The sequence below is a fragment of the Centrocercus urophasianus genome, unplaced genomic scaffold (assembly GCF_019232065.1).
Source record: "Centrocercus urophasianus isolate 14NV4802_14NV808 unplaced genomic scaffold, USGS_Curo_1.0 seq_10, whole genome shotgun sequence".
Classification (NCBI taxonomy): Eukaryota; Metazoa; Chordata; class Aves; order Galliformes; family Phasianidae; genus Centrocercus; species Centrocercus urophasianus.
The window spans coordinates 81,796,633-81,815,907 of NW_024884142.1; the positions used below are offsets into that span (position 1 = coordinate 81,796,633).

Genomic DNA, 19,275 nt, shown 5'->3' on the forward strand with positions numbered 1-19,275 from the left:
CTAAGCACTGGGAGGAGATGGCTATGGGCTGCAGGCATGCCAGGAAATGTGTCACTATTGTAGAGGGATGTGTGTGTAGCGATCTCTGATTAAGTTATTGCACCTTCTGCTTCTGAGAGCCAGCTCCCAGTGGAGAGGTAAGACACATCCTGCCATGATATCTGCCGCTCTCCCCAGTGCAAGTACTTCAGTATATCCTTCTTTCCTGCAAGATAGGGGCATGGCTTCTCCTGGCCCCAGACACCCCCAAGTTGTGTATTCACTGCTCCACCCTCAACTTTCTAGTGAAAACACTCAGAGTTGGTGAGTCTGTGGCTGTCCCACACTGAGTTGTGCATTACTGCTCTTAGAGCATGGGTACTCACCCGATTGCGTGCTTTCTGACAGTATGTACATCCAGGAGCAGAGGAAAAGTTGAACTGTGAGCTCTGCCCCAAGCAAGAGTGTGAAAGGATGATGCCTCTTTCCCTCTGTCCATGCAGAGCAGCAGCACACAAGGCAGGACAAGGTAAGAAGCAACGATGGGCATGAAAGGCAAGAGGGAAATACAGCTAAATACCTTTAGGAAAAACAGCTTGTGCTTTCCTTAAAATAATAATAATAAAGTAAAAAAAAAAGGTAAACAACATATTTTAGTATTACTTCTGATGACATGCATTTTCACCTCCTGAAGGAAACTTACCAGCTGGACTTTGAAGGAAAGGGAAAGCCTTTGGCTGCAGCCTCTTTGCCTTTCTTTAAGTCATACCTCTAAGCTGCCTCAAGCCCAGGTTTGGTCTCTCACCACCTGTTTTTCTAGGGTAGGTTATGCCACAGGTGCACTGAAAGCAGGATAATGAAGGTTCAGGGCAGTATGGCTCACTCATGATAAATCACGCTGTCATGCACCTTTGCACAGAAACCAGGAAGTTTTTCTTTTTTGGGTGCACCAAGGTCTTAAGGAGGAAATTGTTGCAACACAGACTCTGAGTCTGCTGCAGATAATTATATCTGTTTGTCCTCTGAGGCAATCTCCTCACTCCTTCACAGCTCATCTGGAGCCACTGCTTTCCACATGCCCTTGTCTCCATCGCAGGCTGCACCTGGAGCCCTGCAGGGGTGGGAGAGGTAAGCATAGGGCTGGGGCTCCATTGTGCCCCGCAGCACAATCAGCATCCAGCAGCAGACACCCAGCGCCAGCCCGGTGCAGGGCAGCTTTTGGGAAACCCCAATCCATGTGTGCCCAAGCATAGGCTGGGTGAGGCCTTTGGGAAGTGACAAGCGGTGGCACAGCCTTGCCCTGGCAATGTCTCTCCGGCACTGCCTTGCTGCTTTCCATCTGCGCCTTCATCTCTGTTTGGCAGTGCACATTTTGCACAGTAGCAGAACATTGCCTGCTTGTAAGAAAAGCAGATACCAGTGTTTTCTCACCCACCAACAGAGAGCATTCCAGATTTAACCTGAATGGTGTTCTGCATCCTACTTATTCAATCATGTAAGCCTATTTTACCTTCAGTACGAAAGCAGGAAAGAGGCAGACAAAGGATTTTTCACTTCAGAAAGAGGAAATACCAAAGAGAGTTCCCCAGAGACAACTTGCAGGTGAACTTGGTAATTAAAAAATTAGAGCAGAAGTATGAATCAATACACCCAGACAAACAGCTGTGACTGCATCTCAATGTTTCAGACAGGCAATCCATCGAGTTTGGCCACTCTGACACTCCTGAAAACTAGTGCAAATAAAGGCATTAGGCCGAGACACATAAAACCTGAGGATGATACTGTCAGTGCAGAGCTAGGCTCAGAGTGATGAACATGGGGATGCTGGATCCCTCAGCCTCTTGCTACGCAATGTGTTGTCATCCATTAAAACCATGCTTCGAGCTATGATGCAGGACTGAAAAACTGCCCCCCAAAAATCCTTACTTAAATGCCTGTTCCTCAAGCAGCATGCTGCCTTCTGGCATTTCAAGTTTGTTGTCATGGGAATGGGTGTCAGGGTGATCAGGTCCAGCCTGAGATTTCATGCTTACCCCCTAAAGGTATAAGAAATAAACTCTTTACTCAGAGGGCATTGAGACCCTGGCACAGCTGCCCAGAGAAGCTGTGGTGCCCCATCTCTGGAGGTGCTCAAGGCCAAGTTGGATGAAGCCTTGGGCAGCCTGAGCTGGGGGGGAGGGCAGCCCTGCTCATGGCTGGGGACTCAGACCGGATGGTGCCTTGAAAGATCCTTTCCAACACAAAACACCCATTGGTTCCATAATTTTGAGTGGGGTGTTTCTGCTATTCTCACAGGGTCAGATGTACCCCACATCCATCAGCTCACATATTGCCATGTCTGCAACACCCAGGACACCTACATGAGGCCAGGCTAGGCTTTTGGCTGGTGCCCTGCCTACTGCAGGATGGAGCAACAGAGCTGGTGGCAGAGAGCAACAAACAAGGCACCCCTCCTATTTCTTTCAACAGCACAGATTTTGGCAGGGCTGGTGCCTGATGCAGCCAGACACGAGGCACTTTTGTGGCCTCCAGGATCCGCTTCTTGGAGAGCACTTCATAGTTTAAAAGCCAAGAATATTTAGTAGTTGAGAAGAGATATTGACAGCTTGGCCACATTCACTGGTGTGTGGTTTTCAGCAGCTCCTGATCACCTCATCCCCTTTCCACAAGTGACACAACGTATGGCCCCAAGCCCAAACCCCATGGGCAGACCTCAGGTGCTCAGAGCTGGTGCCTTCCTGGCTGCCCAAGAGGAAAGCAGCTCCCACCCTTGTTTCAAAGCACGTTGCCTCCTGTTGGACTGCTGAAAAATAGATTTCTCCACCAGCAGCAGCCACTCAGGCATTTCAGCCTGATGCATGTGGCAGCAGTGGTTTCATTTGGCAAAACTGCATCGTACGGTGGCATAGATACTCCTTGAGTGATCAGCTGCCATTCAGTGTGCCACAAACCTTCACGCTGATGCTGTGCAGCCCAGGAGATTGAGTGTGAGAATATGCAGGGGAGACAAGGATGGGAGCCAGCACCTCTGTGCTTTTCTGCAGCAGCTTTCAGAAAGCTGCTAGGAGTTCCTCAAGGTCTTGATTTTTCTAATTTAAAGGAAAGAATGCATAATGTGCCACCCCTATTTCAGAAAGAAGTGCTGTTACTTAGCCTGGCTAGTCAGTGGCCATGGACAAGTTGTGTTTTCAGCAAGATGTTGTTTCGTTTGTATTTTACAGAAAAAAAATTGCATTTTACCAGCCTGGCCTTAATGATAATTGCCCCCAGAGCTTTGGATGTTTATTTGGTTCAGTGTTTTATCATTTAGAGAGTAATTTGTGTGCTAATACGCATAATCCTCCAGTTCAGTTGCAAGATTTCATTTCTCCCATTGAGCTGCATTTGTAGGGTTCATTCTCTCATTCCTGGATGGGGTCTCATGAATGCAGGGCCAGTAACATTTCCTTGCCTGTTTGCAGCTCAGAAAGTCTTCAGCAAAAGCTATTGGGGTCAAAATGCTTTGTTTTGCTCAAAACACCAAAAGAATTTGAACTTGGAATGTCAGGGATAACACGGGAAACAAACTTTCCAAAAGTGGTTTGGAGGCAAGTTTTTTACAAAACATTTCTGAAACTGAAAGCATCTTACAGAAATAAAAACCGTGAAAGCACCACAGGCTCGTGATGTGTTTGCACTGACAGTTTCAAAATCTGGAGGAATAGGCAGGTTCTCTTTCCTGCTCTTGTGCTGATGTTAGGAAAAGGACTAGAAGCTGAAAGCACACAAAGCAAACTGGCCACTTGTTCACAGCTCTGGATGACCTAGATCATGGCTGTGCTTCTGAGTTTCCCCATGGAAGATGCACCCTTGCTACAAATCCAGCGGTGCTTATTTGTAGGGTTTTTTTGTTGCTATTGTTGTTTCCTCCAAGAGAACAGCAATATAGTGATGGAAGAAGAGGGCACAGTTTTGAACTAAAAGATGAGAGATTTAGATAAAATGTCGGGAAGTTTTTCACTGAGATGGCAGTGAGGCCCTGGCACAGCTGCCCAGAGAAGCTGTGAAGCCACATCCCTGGAGTGCTCAAAGCCATGTTGGATGGGGCCCTGGGCAGCTGAGCGGGGTGCAGCCCTGCCCACAGCTGGGGGCTGAGGCTGAGTGGGCTTTGAGATCCCCTCCAACTCAAACTGTTCTGTGATTCTATGATTTCCTGGACAATCCCCATTCAGCCTGACACAAGCAAACGAAGGCAGGAAGGAAGCTACCAAACCCACATATATCCCTACCACTGTATTTCACTCCCTGCCACACTGAAGTAAAAAATAAAGAAGTCAGAAATTTTATCACCATAGAAGCATTTTGGAAGAACTTTGTCCGAGCTCAAAACCAAACCAAGAGCATTTTCAGCATGGCAAGCATCCTTGGCTTCCAGAAAAAAAACATATATATATATATATGTATATATATATATATATATATATATATAGAATATATATATATGAGTGAATGGGCTAAAGAAATCACACAAACAGGTGGCAAGACACTGTATGGGGCTCAGTGTTTATGCAGTTGCTGTGGTCCTTACTTAGGCCTGCTTAAAATGAACCAAAATACCACTGGCTGCTTGTGGTTGGTATACGCTTACTGCCTTAGAGGTGGTGGAAATCCTCAGTTGTGCTCCAGTGATTTTTATCTGAGACAGTTGCTTAAATCTCCTCTCTACAGACCATGAGAGAATAACATTTTGGCCAAATAAAAACTAAAACCACATCATTTTGGTGTTTAGTTTTGACTTTTCTGGACATTGCAGAGTACAAAATGAAAAAAATCCTCGAGACAAACTGCTTCCCCCCCCCACAGACCCATGCAGTAACCCACCTTGATGTCTCTCCAAGCTTGCTTTAGCTGAACAGCCTCAAGATGCAAGAGGTAAAAGCATCTCACAATGCAGAAAGCTCCCACTGGAAAGGTCTGGCAGCCCCTCCCTTGTATACAACAGTTCAAATAGTGAGCTTGTGAAGGCCACAGCGACAGGTAACAACACTGTATTTATTGACTTGCCCATTGCCCTGATGTGTTTTCAGACCCCAGTTTCTTTCCAGGACTGCTCTGTTTCATAATAATCAAAAGTCAGCAGAGGTCTGTTTCCAGCATTCTATGGAGTTATGCAAAATGGAAAAGGAAAAAACTAAACAGCAACCATATACAGACTCTCCTTCTGCACCCCAGCCTGACTGCTGCTAAAGAAGGAGATAGTATCATTCTGTTAAAGAAGGACACAACATAATTCTAGCTGTCTTTCTGCCTTGAGGTACAGTTTTATTTTATAGAAAATATATTACCTCTACAGATTTCCACAAGCCCAGTCTCATTCCTATCTCCTGTTTCACCTTACAAAAAATGTTAATCTCTTGAGAGACCTGAAGCTCCTATGGAAATAAATGAGACAGTTAACTAAAGGTGGGTGCTCACTTTTCCCAGCCTCAGAGAGACTAGCGACTTACAGGGGATGAAGGGCACAGCTAAGGCAAGACTGACAGGCAGGCTATGGGCAAAGAGCTCTTCTCATGTCTGTTGGAGCTCCCAGTGCTGCACCAGGGCAGGTTCTCATGTTTGTAAGACCCAGAGATGGAAAACATGGACAGGAGACGGAAAACATAATCAAAGAAGCTCTATGATAACCATTACTGTCCTATCTAACTGATTCAATTAGCAGCTTGGATCTATCAAATGAAGTGCCTCTGAAATTTCACTGAATCTTAAGTTTTTCTTCATCTTAAATAGGAGTGACTCTGAGATTAATCACACTTAGAAAAAGAAGAAAAAAAAGATAAACAACAAACAAAACTTTCTTAACAAAGGCTCAAGATGCTGGTAATTAAGCTCACCCAATCTTCAGAACCAAACCTAACACCATGGACACAGCTGCCAGCGCATGGCCTCCAACACAGCTGGCCTGGATGAGGTGCTCTCCTTGAAAACCAGACATGCATCTATCATGCTATTCACTGATCTCTACAATACTTTCCCCATCTGGATAAACCAGTCCTGGGACATTATCTGCTTTGTCTGAAGTCATCAGCACCTTGATGAGTTTGTTCTGCTGGATACTAAGTACAAGCAAAAATGCCACTTTGGAGCAGTCATCTTTTTTCTATGAAAGCTGCAGAAATCTATTCCTTGGAAATCCAAGGAAAATGGTATTCCAGCCTGTTCCATTGCTCTGATCCCTGTGCTCTTGTTCTGCATGCTGATGAAGCACTTGTGAGTGACTTGTTGCCAGTATTATTGAGGTGGCTCCAGTATTGTGACCGAAAGCTACTGTTGTTATAGTTGATGTTTAAAGAAACATTGTGCCCACAAAAATTTAACAAGATTTTGAAAATGAAGTTATTTCTACTTATCTACTTGGATTAGAAACAAAGATACAGAACTAGTAAATCATTTTTTTGTTGATAATGAAACACCACGTAAACAGAACTAATTATTTAATTTGAAAACATCCTTAGTAATACGTTAAAATATTTGCATTTGAACTTTAAAAGCTTGGAAGCATTTCTGTGAGCTAGAGAAACTTTCAAACCTTCATCATCACTGAAGTAAGATCTATTAAAATTTAGCAGCCTTCAGTAGTTGCAGATGCACAGCACTGTGTCAACCTCTGATTTGTAATTTAAGGTTAAGGTTTAAAGATAAAGGGGAAGGGAAGAATGGCAGCAGTCCGCCCTTGTTTATCTTGTGTAAGCGATTCTGTCCTAGCCCAGACCGATGACTTTGTCCCCATACTGCTGTTTCGAAAGGGTAACTCCACATTGCATAATGTGCATTTTACTTTACCTCAAGTGATTGGGAGAAATATCATTCTGTCAGGGTTTTAAGCAAGAAAACTTCAGTACAAAGACACAGAGTTTTCCAGTCTTTTCATAGAGGCTGCTTTTCATACACTGAAGTGTGAAGCCATAATTCTGTTACCTGATTTTCCACTCTGTTTCTACAGCAGGAGCTGAGGTCGGTACTCTGCGCTGTCCTCTCCTGATGTAACAGCTAAGGTGATCCTGGCTGCCTTCTCAGGTCTCACAGCAGGAGGCTGAGACACACTGCAGAGCTGGAGGGGGAAAACAGAGAACATCACTACTCTCACTGAATAGTTGCAGGAAAAGCAAACAAACAAACAAAAAAGGTAAGCAGTCCAAAAGCAAAATCCGCACATGCAGTTTTTTCTCCATTGGTGCCATAATTTCAAAAGCCTTCAGATAATGTTATTGAGGTTTTAAACAATACGTCTGCCTTCGGCACCCTCTGAGCTGTGACTTGCAGCCACCAACGCCCCACTCTCGGCTTGACGTAAGCAGGCCTTAACAGGGCTCTGCCCACAGAGTCTGCCTCAGCATTTGGTTTCTGTACTTTTCCTAATCCTTGAGAAAAGAAAACTGGGACATCACAGTGCCAAGTGACATCCCACCTCCCAGCTGAAGCATATGGACCAAACACCTCCTGGTCTGCGACAGTTTGCCCACTTGAAATCCCTGCCACGCACCTATGATGTGCGGGGAGATTTGCAGAGAAACTGCAAACATGGCTGCAGTAGTTGGCTAATAGTGCCTGTAATCATCAAGCACAATTCCTTCTTTTTTTTTCTTTCCTTCTTTTCTTTTTTTTTTTTTTTAATATTTTTGAACCTCAATGTGAGAAGAAGTGCAAATTCCTTCAAAGTAGCATGGCATAAAAGCACAGGAACTCAACTGCTCGAGTATTTAGAACATGCATTTTGTATATATAGACCAGGAGGCAAGAGACTGGAGAGAGCCTTGTAAAAAGGGATGTGGGTGTTCTGGCAAGTTAAATATGAGCCAGCAGTGTGCCATGGCAGCCCAAAGGGCCAACTATGCCACGGGATGCCCCAGGCCCAGCACTGCCAGGGGGTGAGGGGAGGGGCTGTTCTCTGTGCTCTGTGCTGTGAGGCCTCACCTCCAGCACTGGGTTCTGGTTTGGGAGCCACACTGTAAGACAAAAAACTATTAGAGAGTGTCCAAAGGAGGGCTACGAAGATGGTAAGGAGTCTGGAGGGCAAGGTGTGTGAGGAGCTACTGAGAAGCCTGGGTTTGCTCAGCCCAGTGCAGAGGAGCTGAGGGGAGGCCTGATGGCGCCTGCAGCTCCTCACAGGGAGCAGAAGGCAGCGCTGAGCTCTGCTCTGTGTGACAGCGACAGGGCCCGAGGGAGCTTTTGCACCGCACCTCAGCTACCGGCGTGACAAGGCAGCATCACAGGCATCAGTAAAGCCAAATCCGGGTTACAGATCCATCCGGCGGCTCCAGAAGGGAGGGCAGAGCAGAAGGGGCTCAGCACAGGCCAGCAGCGCAGCACAAACGCAGGAAACTCAGCAGGTTGCACATCCTGCTCCACAGCATCACTGCCGCTATTCTTAGCCTCGCTGGCTGGTGTGAGGAAAAGGCTGGGGGGCACGTGAAGGCGGCAATGAGAAACAGTGTGTGTGAGGTGGGGGATTGCAGTTCGGTGTGAGCGCTATTTTAAAGGCTGTGTTGTTATGCTAAAAAAAAAAAAAAAAAAAAAAAAAAAAAAAAAAAAAAAAAAAAAAACCCTAAGCATCCTACCGAAAAAGCTATCTGTGACAGCTAACCCAAGTTTCAGTGGTGAGGGCTTCAGGTGGGTGTGGGACAGACAGGGTTGGGGTGCAGGCTCCTTCTGCAGCTGCTTGCAGCCAGACGTTCCCACAGCACATCACCTCTGCAGCACACAAAGGGGCTGTTCTGGGAGAATGTGGTGTGGGAACAGCATGGGTGAAGGAAGACACTTCTAAAAGCTCACGCCATAGGCCTGAGGCTTCTCCTATCCAGTGAATTAAAAATTCACATATTAGCATGAGAAGGGAGGATGTTCCTACCAAGGACAAATTGCATTTCATGATGGGGTAGAAATAGCTTTGGGAAATGGTTGAATTCATACTCAACTGCAGTGCTTACAGTACAACCAAACACATCTTCCTGTGTGTATAACTAACAACAGAACCACTTCTCCCTCTTGAAGCAAAGAAGAGCTCCAAAGTTGAACTACAAGCTCCAAAACAAATGCATCACTGCAAGCCCATGAACAGCTCCAGGCAGGTCCTAATTGCAATCCTGCCCCCTCCATATTATTGCTGGCAGCTGCATCTTGTGCAGCCAGTACTTTCCTCTCAATGTATTTGAGAAGCTGCAGTGCTTCCAGATTGAAAGAAATGAAGCTGAAAAACAACTAAGCACCTTCCAAAGTCTATGTTCCAAAGTCTTGGAAATCAAATAAAGTGAGATAGACATCTATTAGCAATCCTACCTTACTGACCTAAACACTAGATATTTAACCACTGCCAGCTAATAGGTCAGCATTTTTTGGTAATTCTTTTCAAAGGCTAAAAAAGTGCATTTTGCGTACATGCAATTAATTCTCCACGTGGCATCAGCAGCTATTCTTTTAATTGCACCTGGCAGTGGAGTTGGAGGGCATCACTTTACAGCCCACTTATTAACTCTTGCTCCACTCGTGCACTTTGTACTTGTTCCCAAGATTCTCAGCAGCCGTGAAAGTGCCTTTCTGCTTGTCAGATGTCTTCTAAGGGACTGGCTTAAGAAAGAAATCCCAACTAACAGTTCTTGACATTCAAAAGCTCCATTTATTTTCTCAAGACTTTAATACTTTAAAAAAAAAATTTGCATTTATTTTCAAAGAAGCCCAAAAGAAATTTCAGCAATGAAATCTGGTTATGCCAATTATATTCTAGCACTGCTCAGAAACAAGATCCAGGACATAGGGAAAAAAAAAAAAAAAAAAGCCAAATGAATCCCATGTGCTTTTTGGAGACATAGATAAAACTTACTTTTTCAGTATTGTGGTTTTGCTCTTCAACTATTTAGGTAACACTGTGAATGCAAAAAAATACAGACAGGAGCCTGCTAAAACCTGCTACTGTACTTCAGAGGCAGTTAACCACACAGAGCAAAGGTTACAAGGGATAATCAGACCGCCTGTTATCAGCAAAGCTACATTTGATTTGGAAAACTGTCAAGACTGCCTCTAGCTCAGGCACATGGAGCATCCACCTCTTTCCGTGTTGCAGAGAAAAAGCCAAAATTAATACAGAGCTAAACAACTTACATACATATCCAAAAAGGGAGTAGTTGATGCCATGCTATGGAACTAAAATAGGCAGAGCATGTTTAAATGCTTTTAAAAATAGTTAGCAGTATTCCCCATTCCCCCCGTGTGGAACTCAGAACATCCAGCCTCTCTGTCCCCCACTCTCTCCATAGCTGAAGAGATTAGGGAGTGCAAGCAGAGCAGGGGGCAGGGGCAGGGGAATGGCAGGAATCTTTATCCCTCTGCCTCAAACTCTACCAGTCAGTGTTTAATAAACTCGGGCAGCCCCATTTCAGAAGCACAAAGCAACATCCGTTCAGCTAAATTTGTTAGCAAGCCTGAGGACACTCGTCAGGTTTTTCTTTCTTTTTGGAGAGTGGAAAAAATAAATAAGCCCTGGGATAAGCTCTGGAAATTGCAACAAATTCATTTCTGCAGCACACTGAGAATCACAACGCTACCAATTGTAAAACAGCCCAAAAATACGAGTACTTGCAGTTCTCCAGGAGGCAGGCTGCACTGGCAGGAGCTCTGGGCTCGCTCCTGCAAGTAATTCCTTGCATGCAAGTAGCTACTCGTCAGCCCGATGAAACTATTCTTGAACACAGAAATTTACAGGACTGAGCCCTTGCCATGACTTTCAGGGAGTCACAAGTTGGAGCTAGTTTTGCTTTTTACATAAGTATGTGTCTGTCTATACTGAACTCCACAGGGCAGCAATAAAGGATACTACCAAAAGCCTACAGAAGATGCTGAAAGCAAGCAGCTAAATTATTACAAGGAGCTCCACATAAGCAATCTGCTCCACTAAAGTAGCCTGTGCAAAGCAATACTGTGACCAGCCCCCAAGGATCTGCATCACCCCTGCATCTCAGCACCGGTATGGGCTAAGTGATAATTCCAAACAGTGTGTTTCTGGATGAGACGTACTAAACAGAAAATATTTCAACCAGCGGTGTTTGGCACATCTCTAACATTTAATCAGAAGCATAAACAATCTAGACACTGAAATACAAACTTATTTTTCCTTAAAATCAGTGTTCCATAGCTGTTTTTTTTTAATTATTATTTAAAAAATTCAGGAATGTGATACACAATACAATTAGCTCCCCACCACTGCAGTGCTCACTTACAGGAGATTCACTAGTTTTGTGCTTTGCGGGAAAAAAAAGGACAGACTGTGCAGTGTCTTTGAAGGCTCTCGGTATTCTGGAACTATGATTTTCAGAATAAATCTGGTCTGAGTAACCACAGGCAGGTCAGCTGTCTTGTTGGGTCTAACACAGCCAGAATAAGCACAAAAACAGTGTTCGTGCTGCAGTATGGCCACCTGGCCAGCCTTGTACTTCCAGGGAAGGAATCAAGCTAAAGAGATTGAAGGGCCCCGTTCCCAGCAGCTGGTGCTGAACACGCAACATGCCACAGGACAAAGAGGCTGCGCAGCTCCCTGTGCCCCCTGTCAGCATCAGCATCTTCAGCATCACATTCATGTCCTGTCCTGGTAATAAAAATAATGTGGAGGAGAGCTTTGTGTCTTTTAAGCTAGCCATTGCCTGCAATGGACACAGTAATAGAAAAATATGACTTCTGGCACAAAAAGATTAAATAGTTACAGTGGAATTAGTGACCACAATTTCATCTATTTGGGTGCATTTACTGAAACTGTTAACCAATGGTGGCAACGGGCGTGACTTAAGCGTTGCTCTCTTTTTATAAAAGCAATAGGAGAGATGTTGGACTTGTCAGGGCTACTATAGTCCCTCTGCATGCTTTTTTTGGTGTTTTTCTTTTTTAAAATAAATCTAAGAGCAGTAGTTCTACAGTGCATTAGTGATACACAGCAGGACCTCAATAATTCATACTAATGACTGAGACCAATTTTAAACTAGCAAGCAAAATAATTACTAAAAGTTTACCATAGAAAGCAAGAATACACATTTCAAAAAAAAAAAAAAAAAAAAAAAATAAAAAAAGCACTTTGTTCATTTCAAAATTTACTTGGATAATACTTTGTAGTATACTAGCAGTAGTAGCATATTTTGCAAACGTAGTCTCATACAAGATCTCATAACAGTCAACTCTAGATCATATACAGGTAACACGAGAAAGAATTAAGCTAATTCAGACAGAACAAAACCATATATAAATACTATATTAACATATTTAAGTTAGTTCATCAAACTATACAAGCAGAAACACAGAGCACGCTCAGTGATGCTGGGAAGCACCACTGCCCCGAGCTGGGCTAAGCCCCGCTACTTCTCCCGTGCATTGACACGTGGCACCACACCGGCATTCGCTACAGCTAGCCTGGCCATGCAGACTGCACAGCCAGCACACAACACTGGTCATCCACCCATGGATAATCGAGAGTTGACTGCAATGCTCCACTGAGAGGTTGGGTAAGACTACTGACACAACCCAGGACTGATGAGCAGCAGACTATTCCAAACTACTTATGAGCAATTAGCATACAAGATGCGTATTGGAAATGCAAACTAGCAAAGTGTTCTGTATCTGGAGGCAAAGCTACATTCCCTTCACTAACAAAACATTCTTTTAAAAAATCTATACTTAAATACTGTTGAAAACCTGAAAACCATAGCATCAAAGAATTTTGTAAGGCCAAAACTATCCTCGGTTCCCTCTGTTGTGCCTGGGTATTGTAATACATTTGAAGGAGCAAACACTAACGCAGTTTAGTATCCCACACTCCTTCCAGTGCCTTCCAGTAACAGATCTCAGAGTTCATCACGCAAGAGTTGAGCCTCACAACACCCCTGTGAGGTAGGTATTATTCCCATGTTAAGACAGGGAAACCGAGGCAGAGTGTTTATCCGACATGCCCAGAGTCATACAGCAAACAATGGAAGATGTGAGCGGCTTTCCAGTTTGGAGCACAGGAGCAGTCGATTAATGACCAGGCATTATTCCCCATACACAACTCACAGGTGGATCAAGAGGGTCAGGGTTTTAGACTAGATTCCTTTTATCTTCAACTCTCACCTAGTCTCCGCCAGATTCAGAGTCCACAGATCAGCTTCTCCTGTGAAGGTGTAAGTTTGGCAGCACACTGTAACAGCTTCTTTACAGCCAGCTGTCAATTAACTGATTTAACATTCAAAAGCAAAGAATCAGATACTCCTTAACTGAAATTATGTGATACACATCTTACAAAATAAAGTACAGTGAATGAAATCCTGCTCCCCCCGTACACTTTAGCAGAAACCAGATGGACACTCCCAAGGATGCTGCAGAGACCAGGAGCACAGCCACTGCAAGTGCTTGCAGACAGACTTAACTACACGCAAAATGCCTCACTGGATTACTGTTCATGGAGGCTATGCCAAAGCTTTTGAAAAGCATTGGTTTTACTGTCAGAGCTTGACAAACTTCCCCCTGACAGAGCTCTTACTGACACAACTAAATTCTTTTATTAGTAAACTCAGCATCAGTTAAAGCTGAAGCTCCAGCTCTTCATTCATGGCAGAGTCAAGGCTTCCTTAAGCTCAAAGACTTCTATGATGATACGCAACTTGGAAATAATGAAAAACACCAGAAAATCTGTAACATATTAAAGTAGGCATTACTTTATCTGCCATTCTCACATCCTGATCACACACAATATACAGTAGCTTGAACTTTCATTTTGAGCAAAAAAAAAAACAAAACCAAAACCCTTTCACATCTGATATTTTCACAGGTCGTTGATTTTAATTACCTCACTATCTTACCAGAAAAGATGGGGATGTTCTCACAATCACTTGACGTCTCCTTAAAAATATGCTATGTGATATATTTGTAAGAAAAACCTTCACATTTTTTATTACATAAGATTAAGAAAAATACGTGAAACTGACAAAGTGGTTTCCAGTTTTAAGTAGTTATATCTTTAAAAATGTTCTATCAACTTTGGTTTCCTTAGGGCTTCTAAATAAACAATATATTAAAATATCTACAAATCAAATATTAAAGGAAAAAGCAGGTCCAAGAGATCTGTAACACAAATTGAGTTCCTATATGCTTATCCCTCAAGTATCTTTTAATTGAAAAAAAAAAATAATAATAATAATAATTTGAAGCACAACAAAAAGTGTCTCAGCTGAAATGTTGAAACTGTTTTTCTGAAGTTGTTACAGCATCGGTGCACTTTCTGTCTCACTAGGAAGTCAACAGAAACGTTGTATGACAGTGACATGTTCTTTAGAACAAGCATTCTAGATTTAGCAATATGACAAGAACAAGGACCTCAGCAATTACACTAATTGGCAAAATGCATCTCAAACATCTGTCTCTTCCCCTTGCAACACAGCTGTTGTCAAAGTCACCAAAACTCAGGTAGCACCATTCAGGGAGTTACAAAGATGATTCAAACTGCTCGTTTTGATCGGTGTTTGCCTCTAGCTTAACCGCAGGTACACTCTCCGATTTAGTCCTTCTAGTTTTGTTGTGTGGAAATTCAATGACAACCTCTGAACAAGAAATACTAAGCGAAGAAGATTTTTCTGTCTTCTTTCCAGTATTATCTTCTATCGTTCCACAACATTGCTTCAAAGCACACTGAGTTCTGCAAGGAAACTCGCATTTCCCTCTCCCTGATTCAGAGCCAACACTGGCAAACTCGGGCTGGATGGTAGTTGCATGAATCCCTTCATCATGAAAGATCTCTTTTATGCGCTTTGCCACCATCATGTACGTGGAAGGGTCAGGACACTTTATGTGAGCCGTGCCAATGATCCTACTGCCTGCTAGCTGCCAAATGTGTAATTCATGCACCGCTTCAACTCCTTCAAGGGTACGTAATTTTGAGTTCAAAGAATGAACATCTATTTGTTTGGGAACAGTCTGCAGAAGTATAAGGGCCGACTCCCTAAGCAACGGGTAAGTTGTGTAAAGGAGGATACAAACCATAATCAAACAAAGAACAGGGTCTAAATATAGTAACCAGCATGGACCAGCCACCGTAATGCTCTCTTGCTCAGACTTGTTTACACTGCCAAGAGGTTGGGATAAAGTAGCATTCTCCACACAATGGCTATTGACACACGGATTAAAGCAGGGCCCATCTTTGGGGCATGGATTCCACAAACCATAAAAGAGCAAGGCATTCACTACGACAATTACTGAACCTAAGGCATCTCCAAAAACATGCAGAAAAACTCCACGCATGTTAAGCTGCGCGCTAGAGTCTTCCTCAACCTCTTCAACATCCAGAGGATAATGCCCAGCGTTCCCATTCACTTGTAGGTCAGTCGTGTCGTCCTTCATATCACCTGACAAGAAAACAGTAGAGCCATTAGGCACATGCTAATACACATTACTACAATTCCATATAAAATTATTATCAACATTAAGCCTGCCTCATGCAGTACAAAACTGAAAAACAAGCAACTTGGCCCCTCGCGCTTCTATTTTACCAAAAATCCACTTCCACCTTTTCCAGCTGCTTAACCATTAGCAACTTACTCTTCATTTCTCATGCAAAATGAAGAATTGTGGAGCATATACTTAAAGGTTGCTTAAGTAGCTATGTAATTTATATTTGCTTCCTCTTGTCCAGATAATCACATTGCTAAAACCTCTCTAGCACGATAGCAGTGAAGTTCTATTTAATATTACATCTTACAAAATTAAAAGCTCACAAGCAGCTTGGATGCTACTTTATAGACGTTTATTTTCAGGTTGAGCAGCTCATTTCCAAAAGACCTCTGAAATCAAATAGGAGGAATCATTGCTGAGATGCCAGCAGAACTGTGAGATACAGTGAGCTGAGCTTTGGAGGTCTAACAGGCAGAATTTGTCAGCAGCATTGACAACAGGACAGTATAAGTTATCACTTCAGTTCTCAGAGGCTATGAATTTGTGTTGTTTGTATTCCAGAATATATACAAACTTATTTTTAGTACTTTTGTTGCTTTTCAAGTAACACATTGCTGTTGAGTGGCATACAGCTGTTGATGCCCAAAGCCATGTATTATGAATCACATAATTCGTAAAAGAACATTTTAGTACCCTCCCTTATCAAAATGGGTTCCATCACACCCAACAAGCTATGCAAGAACAAATGCACACACCATTATAAAGAGGCAGAGTGAAGTTTTTGAAATAAATCATTTTCCAAACTTCAACATTGGAATTATTTTACAAGATTAACTTTTTATGCTTCTTCAGAAGATCTTTGGACAGACAACTTACAGTGTTAAAGAAATGTAACTGGCACTGGCCACTGGCCAGTAAAACAAGAAGCTCTCACTGCTTCTACAGTTATTGAGTTCAGAACTTTGTAAACATTAATGTGTTAACATGACCTGCAGCTTTTGTAATTCTGCTCTCATGACTGTAATTCTGTGATCACAAAAGTGTCTCCAAGGCCTTTCCTCTCCCAAAACGGAGGCAGGCACACACTGAGGTGGCTGAGAGGTAGGTCAGTCCCAAGCCCATGGCTCATCACACTGGGCATCACACTTCTGCCCTAAAGCTCCAGCTACATTTTCCACACAGTTTCTAGAGTCATGGAACAAGGAAATGTCACTGGGGCCAATAATCTTCCAGAGAAATGAGTGAGTTAGAGGAAAATATCTTGAGTTACAGAGTTCAGACTTCAGGGTTCACAATGAGGGCACAGAAAGAGGACGCCTTCTGATCCTGCTCCATACCAAGAGTTTGGGACAAAGGGGGATTTGGAGAGTCAGTGGATAGGGGTGGATAGCAAGAAGCAAGGTTCCGAAAGCTCTGAGTCTTTTCAATGGTTAAAATGTCTCAATTTGAATTTTGACTCATTTAAACCCAACTATAAACAGATTACTTTACACAAAATGTATGCACAAAGATGCCTGTGCAGGACTAACCCCTGAGGCTATTGTGAGGATTTCTCTTCATCCTCAGGAGAAGAGAGCCTACCCTTCTTCACAATTCCCTGCTGAGGTACAGCACCAATTTCAGTCATTTCCCATTTTCACTTGTACACCTTACAGCTTCTTACAAGTCTTCATGCACCTTTACCTGTGACACTTCCATGGGTCAACAACAAATAACTCCATCCTTACATAATCATGACATGGCAGAGAAGGAAAGGCAAACTTCCTTGAAAGTTGCACCATGCCCAAAATTATGCTCTGCTACTTACTAAATGCCCACAGCAAATTATTTGCTTCTGCTGGAAGGACACCCACAAGGTGTTCCACACAAGTTACCCAAAAACAGCATACATTTTAATCCACAAGAGAAGCCAATCTTTTAGCTTACAACTAGACAGGAATTTAGCTGAAGGCACAACTTACATTCCAACAGGCAAGAACAATTCAAAGGCCAAGGTATCAATTAGATCAATGGCTAACTGAATTTTACACTGTTTGAAACTACTTATTAGGATACTTTTGTTGGGACTAACACAACATTAAGAGCTTATTTTATTTTGTGGTTAAGAAAGGAGTGCAATACACTCAGAGGACTTTCAATCTTTTCAAAAGCAACAGGGAGTCAAAACACTAAAGAAACTAAAGAGAAAAAGAGGAACTCCAGGTTTCTCAGATGTCCATGAGAACTTCTAACCACTGAAATACTGAAACTGTAGCAAAGTTCACTCCACAGAGGAAAGAGCAACCTAAGCTAATTCAGCAGTGTCTCCTAATATTGCCCTGAGAAGAAAGGAGATACGTGGATCAGAGGACTGAGAAAAAAAGGAGATGTGGGTCCAAGGACTGACACTCTTTCTTTCCTGCTGCAGGGATGCAGTAAGAGTGAAGCGGATAAGCAGCAAACATGCAACTTCCACTGACACACAGTATTCAGCTTAGACCAAATGACTTCAAAACAAGTCACCCAGGCATCTGAATCCACTGAAAAAACAACCCAAGACATTCCCTCCCACAAAAAAAGACAGCATAGTCAGAATTAGGGAGAGAAGATCTTAACAAACAAGTGAATGAGAAACTTCATTCTTTGGAAAGCTCAAGAAAGCTAACTTGAAATCACACGTGCGCTGCGAAACCAGCAAGCTCTGCATTCAGTGCCTTCTGCATGACTTCCTCAACACCAACTGGTAACCTCCAAGATTTCTTCCTATACACGCCTCGAAGAAGCACCGCATTACTGCAATGGAATTTACTTCGGTACGCTGCGTCCAGCGGGAAAAAAATCACTCAGGTAGATGACAACTAAAGCAACAGAGAGATCCGGCTGTCAGGACCAAGGCGCTGAGCTGCAGTTTGATGCACAGCCAGTTCAGCCGCCAAGGCACTGCCTTGTGACAGGCGAACACCGCTTGTCACGCGCCTCCTCTGCCAGCACCAACTTTTCCCAAGACCCCAAGCTTCACCCCGAGCTGCCTGCGAGAGAAAGGCGCGTCCCAAGGCTCTGCTTTTAGCACCCGGACAAGAGGTTTGAGGCGGAGGTGCCGCCCGCCCCGCTAGCAGCTTTCCCGCCGCTTCCCTCAGTACGGACGGGCGGCCCGCGGAGCTCGTGCCACCGCCGTCCTCGAGGACGGGACCTGAGGCGCTCTGCCGCGACGGGCACGAGGCGCGCGGGGCTTACCCAGCTTCTCCTGGCTGACCCCATTGGAGCCGCTGCAGTTCTCCACCAAGGTGCTGGTCTCCTCGCGGTGCAGCGCGGCCTCCCCGTCCCCGGGGCTTTGCTCGGCCTTGGCGCTGCCCCGGGGGAGCCGGGCGCCACCCCCGTGCGCGTGGCCGTGGGAATGGCCGTGTCCGCCGACGCCGTGGTGGTTGAAGAGGCAGAGCCCCAGCAGGTTGATGACGAGCCCCGCCACCCCCACGGCGATGACCACCAGCGGCTGCTGGATCTCGTGGGGCTCGGTGAAGCGCTCGATGGCCTCCAGCAGGATGGTGAAGCAGAGGGCGGTGAGGAAGACGGCGTTGACCAGGGCGCCCATCACCTCGGCGCGCACCCAGCCGAAGGTGTTCTTCTTGGTGGCGCGGGTGCGCTGGGCGAAGCGCACGGCCACCAGCGCCACGACCAGGGCCATGACATCGGAGAGCATGTGGAAGGAGTCGGACAGCATGGCCAGCGACGACGTGACGCGGCTCACCACCACCTCCACCACGAAGAAGAGGAAGGTAAGCGCCAGCATGCATAGCAGCCGCGCCCGCCGGTTCTGCCACCACCGCGGCCCGCCCGGCCCCTCGGCCGCCATCCCCCCGCAAAATGCGCCGGGGCGAGCGCCGGCGG

At 44.5% G+C, this 19,275-nt stretch overlaps 2 protein-coding genes across 4 annotated transcripts in view; both read right to left on the reverse strand.

Moving 5' to 3' along the window:
• RD3 (RD3 regulator of GUCY2D) overlaps positions 1–8,050 on the reverse strand; it is a 50,124-nt gene extending 42,074 nt beyond the window's left edge. Inside the window, exons 1-2 of one of the 3 annotated variants that reach the window (XM_042836577.1) lie at positions 6,934–8,050; positions 366–470 (exon numbers count right to left, since the gene is read on the reverse strand). The gene's annotated coding sequence lies outside the window, so the exon portion shown is untranslated. Of the gene's footprint in view, positions 1–365; positions 471–4,839 lie in introns of all 3 variants that reach the window. The other 2 variants (XM_042836503.1, XM_042836421.1) reach the window with 2 other exon arrangements.
• A 3,000-nt stretch (positions 8,051–11,050) lies between these two features.
• SLC30A1 (solute carrier family 30 member 1) overlaps positions 11,051–19,275 on the reverse strand; it is a 9,107-nt gene continuing 882 nt past the window's right edge. The window contains exons 2-3 of the mRNA XM_042818917.1: positions 18,625–19,243; positions 11,051–15,365 (exon numbers count right to left, since the gene is read on the reverse strand). Of these exons, the coding sequence (XP_042674851.1) occupies positions 14,449–15,365; positions 18,625–19,243 (1,536 nt within the window). The 3' untranslated portion in view covers positions 11,051–14,448. The remainder of the gene's footprint in view (positions 15,366–18,624; positions 19,244–19,275) is intronic.